This window comes from Eimeria mitis, genomic scaffold (genome assembly GCF_000499745.2).
Source record: "Eimeria mitis Houghton genomic scaffold, Emh_scaff407, whole genome shotgun sequence".
Classification (NCBI taxonomy): Eukaryota; Apicomplexa; class Conoidasida; order Eucoccidiorida; family Eimeriidae; genus Eimeria; species Eimeria mitis.
The window spans coordinates 915-9,461 of record NW_013572401.1 but is presented as its reverse complement, the minus strand read 5'-3'; the positions used below and the strand labels follow the sequence as shown (position 1 = coordinate 9,461).

General features: G+C 50.5%; 1 protein-coding gene across 1 annotated transcript; it reads left to right on the top strand.

Annotated features, from left to right (window-relative positions):
• Positions 1-221: 221 nt before the first annotated feature.
• On the top strand, positions 222-8,238 carry EMH_0011230 (uncharacterized protein; the record flags this gene model as incomplete). Its single annotated transcript, XM_013499182.1, has 8 exons — positions 222-868; positions 2,654-2,781; positions 3,006-3,085; positions 3,205-4,907; positions 6,205-6,357; positions 6,619-6,751; positions 6,968-7,115; positions 7,787-8,238. 8 exons carry the CDS (start codon positions 222-224, stop codon positions 8,236-8,238), a joined length of 3,444 nt encoding a protein of 1,147 aa, XP_013354636.1.
• Between the last annotated feature and the right edge of the window lie 309 nt (positions 8,239-8,547).

The following is an 8,547-nucleotide window of genomic DNA, read 5'->3' as shown; positions in this document are numbered from 1 at the left end:
TTGCGGTGTCCTTACACTTCTTGCCTCCTTGTCCTTATGCCGCGAAAACTATCTGCCATAACTTCTAGCAGTAGCCGTGTTTGTTTTCCTCTGTCGAATTGTCGATTTATTTGGGCTTGTGAAGACCTTTCGTGCGTTGTCAGGATGCAGATGAATATCGCATGCTGTTTCAGGGCAACGTGACCCGCAGCGAGGTGATCCTGATAGCTGCTAACGACGGAATGAGCAACCTATTGGAAGCCTCCTTTTTAAATGCAGTTTGGGACTTGCACATGAAGATATTGGATATCAAAGTGACAGCGGAAGAGGCAGGTGACGCCCTCGCCGACGCAGCGGTTGCCGTAGCAGAGACTGGCGATACGCTGGAGCTCCCCAGTCGACGGCTGCAGTCTGTTGCATTTTCTAACAGCGGAAAGCTCGGTGAAGGAACGCAACAACGCAGCGGAAGCCAGAGTGCGGATACAAAGCAACAGCAGGTGCTAGCACTCAGAAGACTCGCTTGGGGCGACCCGGCAGCAGTTGTGCAGCAGCACTTCGTGGAGGAACAGCTCAGGCAGCAGATGCAGCAGCAGCAGCAACAGAACCAGTGGACACCTACGGGGGGAGGAGGTCGCAGACGTCGCGAAGGTCAGGCAGCCGCTGCTTCTACTCAACAGCAGCAACCTCAGCAAGCGCTCACACACCTGCAGACGCAGCCCGAGCCTGTATGCGACCCTGAACGGGAGCTGCCAAGAGTGCGGATAACAGGCTTAGCCTGTCGACCTCCCTTACCAGCAGGGGAGTACGCGTTTCAAAATTTGTGCTTTAAAGACTCCACTGGAGCCTGTGAAGCCCCTGACGGCATCATCTTCGTCTACGGACACAAACGGTGGGGCGCAGGAATTCGAAGAAAGTCCCAGATTAGCACTGCTCTTAAAAATAGACTCAGCGGTAGCAGCAGTGAGTAGCAGTGCCATTACGGGGCGAAAGCATATATATCTGAAAAAATATTCACGGAGAGACCGATGCTGAGCAACAAATAATAATTAAGGTAACGCCGAAATCGATAGTACCGTTAAACATCACGAATTCAGTTGTCGTGTCTTAAGCACTTGTGTTCGATTCACAAGGAGATGTTGGGCCTGTATTAAGCACTGAGGAACAACACTTAAGATACTGTTAATGGAGGGGTTGTGAGGTAAATGGGCTGTTGCCCCATTAGGTTTTGTCGTATTGTATGTCTCACGATCCTCACGTTTAACCCTCCATCTGTTCTCTGGCTGTTGAAGCTTCGCGTCACCGACTCTGCCTTACAGCTAAAATAGCCTCTTAGTCTTCCTTTACAAAACGGAGCCCCTTTTTTGCCCTTGTTCATCTGCCAATCGGCACTCCTTCCTGTATGGATCACTCCCGCACTATCAACGCGATTGCGGCTCCTTATTACTCATCTCCTCTAGTTACTACGTAACATTTCAACATGGTTTTAGCACTTTCGTATTTTGATTTGCGCAGGGAGTTCGGAAGTATGGTGGAATACCCACTTCACACCTCCTTTCTTCTGGCTCGAGGCTTCCCTACAGATATGCTTCTCTCAACTAGAGGCCTTCGTCTGACGCCTTCAGGCCGCTACGCCACTGCAACTGCAGCCCTGTCCCTCAGGCAAGTGCTCCCACTCTGCAAATCCTGCAATCTAAGCCCTAGAATCTGAGGGCAGGAATGAATCCTCTAGCTTGAATGGATACTATTGCAACCAGAGAGCAGCCACGACATTGACCGTCACATACATACTTTACCTGTGTGCTGCATCTCCCTGTGTTAGCTAAAGTCTCAGCTCACTTTGCTCACCTATTGTTTCCTCCGACCCTCAAACGTGAACCTCAACAACGACTAAAACAAAGTGTTCTATGATGCCGTTCAGCTTGCAATGAACTTCGGCTTGGTTTTAGTGTTAGAAGATCTGTGCAAGGCTTAACTTCATATGCAACGCCTCTCCTTGCGCCACTCCAGTGCTGGGCCACCACTCGATAGTGCTCAGCTCGGCACCATTTGCACTCGCATTGTTCTAACCTTTATTGTAAAGGGCGAACACTACATAGCTCATGCACTTCGGGCCGTAAATCTTTTAAGTTCTGTCAGGTGCCGCTTGACAATATTTGGTGATGCTTGTGCTCCCTCTTAGCGCGGAGTGGTGTTGCCTGCTGCTTCGAAGAGTTGAAACTGTCCTAGCGTGATAGGTGCTGAACGGCACTAGGCACCGACGGTCGTCAATGTTCAATTGTAGTGCTTGATGCTGCATTGCGTTAGACGCCAAGTTTAGTAGCGTGAGTTTTTGCGTATTGCGAAGCGTTGTTCAACACTCTAGCGGAGTCCCCAAGGGTTTCCAGAGTTTTTAGGCAATACGAAGAGTATATTGGTGGGTTTAAGCGTCTCAAGGGTAACCATGCACAGCTTATTTGTGTTACCGCCTTATTACTGAATTTGTTAAGGGTCCGAAGTGTCATATAGTACTTCAGCGTCATCCGCTAAAGTACAATGTTGAATGGCTTTTGGTCCATATAGCATTTTTACGCCTTGCTGACCGTTGAATCCTGCTGGAAGGCGGTAGGTGTTGCTCGCTCATGCTTGGGACTGCCGTTTAATAGGAACAAATATTTGACCGCACTGCGGTGTTCAGGTACCAAATAACAGATGATGCGAAGCTGCGTCCATTTGCTTTGCGGTGGGAAAGGAAGCTACAACAACTGCTACAGACGGAGAAGCTCCCTGGAGCCACGATGGGGCTTAAAACCGAAAGGAGCCTCTGTAAGACGAACCAGATACCCGCTGACTACAGACCCTAAACCGTAAACTCTAAACCAAAACTCCGCCATGGACGCAGCAAAAGGCAGTATTTAATTTTAGTACCCACGGGTGAAGGTTCAGAGATGCGGTTCAGAAGGCTTGGGGTTCCGGTTATGCATTGAATTTCATCCTCCGGGTCTAGGGCTTGAGAAGCAAGGTTGTCCAGTGTTTGCGATCTGATGCAGCGGACGAATTGGCTGCGAGTTCTTCCGCGGGTCCCGGGGGAGAAGTGATGCTGATAGCTGCCGCAGGCTCATTGATTGGGGTGTATGTGTGGGTTGTGAACTTTTNGGGGGAGAAGTGATGCTGATAGCTGCCGCAGGCTCATTGATTGGGGTGTATGTGTGGGTTGTGAACTTTTCGCGTTCACATTTGCGGTCGAAGGCCATCGTAGCCTTGACAGGAGCAGGCGCCGCCCTTTTGGGGTACCTTGGGGGGGCAGGCGTGTGTTTTATGTCCGGTGTTGTTAGCACAGGAACCGCTGCTGCCGCTCCGCTGCTAGTTGTTGGCATAGGAGTAGACGATACTCTTGTGCTGCTGCAGTCCTACAGCCTAACGGTACACAAGCGCTCCGCAGCCGACCGCCTGCAGTTGACACTCCGCGACAGCGGCGTAGGTATAACAATAACGACCTTGACGAACCTTCTAACATTTGGCATCGGCGCGTTCAGTCCGTACCTTGCAATCAAAAGCTTCTGTCTCCTGTGTCTCGCCGGCCTCTTCTTGGGATACGTCATGTGCCTCACCTTCTTTCTAGGCTTCCTCGCCCTCGATGCCAAGGCAGAAGCAGCTGGGCAGGTCATGGGCATCTTTCGGTGCTGCCCCATGAAAATCATGAGGGATTCTGCGTTTACGAAGACGCATGCGGAGCAGCAGCTGAAGCACCAGCACCAGCATGAAGGGAAGGGGAAGCAACGAAGGCAGATGCCTACGCTCAAAGGCCTGCCCATGCTCCAGTATGTTGATAAAACGCGCTTGCCTGGAGCTGACGCCTCGGCACTCTCCGCCTGCGCCAGCGACATATTTCAGTGCATTACAATGCAGGTGGAGGCGGCGCTGCAGCAGCAGCAACAGCAGCGTCTACTTGAAGCGGAGACTCGCCGCATACGAAAGCAGCAGACCTCCAAGAAGAAAAAACAACGGAAAAAGGCCCCGGCGAGACGCAGGAAGAACGCAAAGACACCCCTCACTAGCACGTCCTCAGGAACAGATGACAAAAAGCAGGACGATACATCCAGTGACTCGGAGAACTGTAAGAAAAAGACAAGACAACGAAAACAGCCGGCGAGGAAAACGAATGCCAGGAAAAAGAAACTAATGGAATCTAGCAATAGCAGCAAAACCACCAACAGCATGAGCAACAAAAGGAGTACCAAGAGCTTCAGGAGCAGCCGCAGCAGTGCCAAGAAGCAGCAGCAACAACAACGACAGCGCCGCGCAAAGGCTCTCCGGCCCGCTCTAAAAGGGCGCCGCCAGCAGCAGCAGCAGCAGGAGCAGGAGGAGCAGCAGGAGCAGCCGAAGCAAAGTGAAGCTCCTGAACCTGGTGCGGGAGTGCAGGGTGCCCTAGAGGCAAATAGCAGACTAGCAGCTGCAGCGGTAGCCGCAGCAGCAGGCATGTTCGCCTCGGGTGCGAACTTGGACAGGAGTGGATCGAAAGCAGGAGGCGTTTCGGTGAGGCCGGCAAGGCCTCGAAGGACGACAGTACACTTCTACAGGAAGACCTCCACGGCCCCTCTGACAGCAAGCCTTCCCCAGCAGCAGCAGCAGCCGCATCAATCAGGCGAGTGGCATGACCAGGTGGTGGTGAATTTGTGCGTGGGCTCTGGCTCGGCAGTAGTAGCGGCAGCGGCAGAAGCAGCAGAAGCAGCCTTCAATACTGCCGGCCGCAGCTGGTCAGGGGAGAGAATTGCTCGTCTGCAGCTCATGCAGCGGCTTGGTGGCGATGGCTTAGCTGAGCCCCAGGGCAACGTAGGGAGGGGCCTGAGGAAGGTGCTCGTTCGCTTTGGTGCCCGCCTGCTCATGAACCCTTTCTTTAAACTCATGCTTCTCATCGTCTTCACTGCTGTCTGCGCGACCGCTATTATCGGGTGCTTCAAAATACAAACGGGATTAGATCCCAGGAGCCTCACTAAGGACGGCACGATGCTGAAAGTGACTCCCACACCCACCCACATGCGCACATACACACACACACACACACACACNACACACACACACACACACACACGCACACACGCACACGCACATACGCACACAGACACACACACGCACACAACAATGATACCCTCGCCAGATTCCACCACTTCCTTCTGCTTTGGCCTATTTGCTATAAATTAGAAATGATAGGTAGGCAGCATATGCGTAATACATAATCGCGCTGGAGGCGGCGTCTGAGCACCAAACCACCATAAAGAATCGCGAGAAACGCCGCCTACCCAGCGCATCTGTTTCTGTGTTTTTTTGTCCTCCTTTGAAGTAGTTTGTGTTCTTTCGCAGTTTCACATTTGTCTGCTTTTATTCTCCTCTATAAGCTGTGGTTTTCCGTGTTTGCCTGATTTTGTCTTACGCTATTTGCGATTGCATTTAGAGCTTCTTTGACATGCAAGAGAGATTCTTCGGCACTTACGGCGACCCAGTGATGGTTTTCTTCAGCCATCCAGAAAACGTTTGCTCAGCTGCATTCAGAGTGAGACGATACAAATGAGCTACGGCTGCAGCCTCTGCACTTGTAGCATTTTTGTGCATCATGCGGCTCCGTGAGACGATGCAGAGAGGCTTCTGCCGGTTTTAGCAGGGGACACATTTGATCACAAGGGAGTTGAGCCCTTTCGGATCCCCTTCGCCGACATCAGTTCAATGCGCATTGCAGGTGGAATATCAGAAGCTTCATGAACGGCTGAAGCAGCAGAGCTACACTATGGAGGTCCACGATGGTCTCTACATGTTTCTNAGAAGCTTCATGAACGGCTGAAGCAGCAGAGCTACACTATGGAGGTCCACGATGGTCTCTACATGTTTCTTCAATCGCCGTTAGCTCGCAATGTGCACGAACAGAGCGCGACAACATGCATGCAGATGTATGTCAGGCTCTCTTTCTCGATTTCATTCACCGGAATGTAGAACTAGCCTTTGCACCACTAATAAAACGATGCAGTGCTAGATATTTGCACAAGGATAACAATGATGCTCCGGAACACTTCTCTCCAGGGAATGTCCTCCTTGTATCGGCCATCCACTCCTCCAAGCTCAGTTTCAGCTGTATTTCGTGAGCGTTCAAGCGCCTCTCACCAGTGCATGCATTTTACGTTCTCTGTATGTTTTTGTGAAGCGCGACACTGTGTTGCGTTGCTTGCATTGCGCTATGCTGCATGTTCGTGCTGCCAGGCTGTATGCCTGGCTTCAAACTCCCTTTGGCTCCAGTTTCACAGCCTTCTTCTCATGGAGCAGCGGCTTCAGACTGAGAGCCTGGGCGTTGATGTTGGTGCCCAAGTACTTCCCGAGTACACAAGAAAATAGCAACTTCATGCACCAGCTCAGGTACGCCTTGACCCCTGGACGCTATGCCCTAAGCCCCAGATCACGCGTGCCCCAGATTTCAACTAACCCAACAGCACTTGCAGATATGCATAATCTCGTTTTGAGGTGTTCGCGCTGAATCCTATATCACTGATATTAAACCATCAAGACAGTTGCCGCTGCCTCCGAAACCTCTGGAAGTTTCCATTCCAGTTTAGCGATGGGGGTGTGCTTGCGTTGATGTGTGTCATGTTTCTTCTGAATGCGCCTTCGGCTTTTTAGGGCGGATTTGGCGCAGTTTCCACTTCTACAGGGAGCGGCCTACAACCGGAACTTTGTTTACTTCGAAAGCGATGATGCGATTGTACCCCAAACCGTCAGCAGCTTGGCCAGTGCTGGCTGCGCTGTGATTGTTGTAAGTTCGTCAACTCAAATGGAGCTTCACACAGGCAGAGCTCTACAGTGGTATTGAATTGAGACTTTCGCACACACTCCATAGAGACAGTTACAGTTGGACTGTTTGAGCTGAGAACAATAAGAGGCCTCTTTAGACATCGGTGAAGCACGCAGCTGACATTAACAACACATTTTGTTGCTTTGTGTTCTGTTGTGTCCTACGGCGACTTCACAGGTTTCGCTGTTCCTGTTGCCGTCTCTGCGCGGAGCTATCCTTGTAGTGGGAATACTGCTAGTAATCGATATTGTTATCTTGGGATTTATGGCGCTTTGGGGTTTGCCCCTCAATTTGCTCACAATGGTGAACCTCACAATATCTATAGGTGAGCCAATAGGTTGAGGACTGCTGTTTGAGGGGAATCTGAGCACACTGTAGAATATCCAAGACAGTTTAAAGGACGTACTCGAAGCTGACTTAAGGAATGTTTTGTTACCGTACAACCATTGAATGCAATTAGAAAAAAAGAGTGTGAACTAAAGCAGAATGCATATAGTAAGGATTGCAGTTGAAAGATTAGAGCATAAAAGCGCACATCTAAAGGCACAGACGCTTTCCGCTGTGAGTACACAACCCTGCCTTCCAGTTACAGTGAAAGCGTCTATGCACTGCAGATGCTCCTGTAAAATTGTTTCAAACAAAAGGAAAGGTTTGTTTAGCTTGTGTGTGGATGTTTTGATGTCACTGAGAGGCGCTTAAAACGCGTGTAAAATGTGCTGCAAATGCACATGTTGAAGGGAGCCTTTATCTCTTCGACTGTGGTTGACCTAATTTTACGTTCTTCTTCAGGTTTGCGTTTAGATTAATACTTGTGATCATGTGTATTTGCGTATATGTTTGTATTCAACCCTGAGCTTGAATTTGTCTCCCTGTTGGTCTGTGTGGCTGTGCATCAAGGGTTTTCTGTGGACTACGCGACACACACGACCCACGCATTTTGCCACTGCATGGGTCAGAAGAGAGGCCTCCGCGCATTTGAAGCGGTGTTGCTTGTAGGAGGTCCACTGTTGCACGGTGCTCTGTCTACTCAGCTAGCGGTTATTCCCCTAGCCTTTGTCGACAGTCCAGTGCTTTCTGTGTTTTTCAAAATGACGACACTGGTGATAATCGTGGGGGTTACGCACGGGCTGATGCTGCTTCCCGTGCTGCTTTCCCTCATTGGCCCCATGCAGCAGTCGCAACAGAAAATGGTGCAGCAGCTTCTGGCGCTGCAGAAACAGTATGACCGACTAGAGGAACAGATCGTTGCATGCGGAGGGAGCAGAGAAAACCCCAGACTGAAAAAGCAAAGGAAAGCTCTACGCCGCCTCATCGAGCAGCAGGAACAGCCGCCCGAGACAGCTAGAGATGCCTGTCTCGAATTTGCGAAGGGACTCTGCCCTGACCATCCCAAAAACGTATTTTTAAGAAACAGACAAATCCGCAACTGGGTGCAACAAGAAAAATAATGTTATCGTGTTCACTTCATTCAGAGAAGGAAAAGGCGCAGCACAAACGCGCTGGTCGCCATGAAAAATCGAATAATAGTGAGAAAAGGCTCAGCTCTTCTAGGGCAATTCAGGGCAGGCTTGAAGTGGAAGAAGCGCGGCTTTTGAGCTCTGTCTTCTTCTTGTTCATATTGATGAGGCGATTACTTATAAATTTATTCGTGTGGAGAGCCATACCTGCATCTATACCCATAAGCACGTATTCCATTCGGATTACGCGCCAAATGCCTCAGAAATCGGACGGTTGCAATATAGCGAACCCTCCCTCTC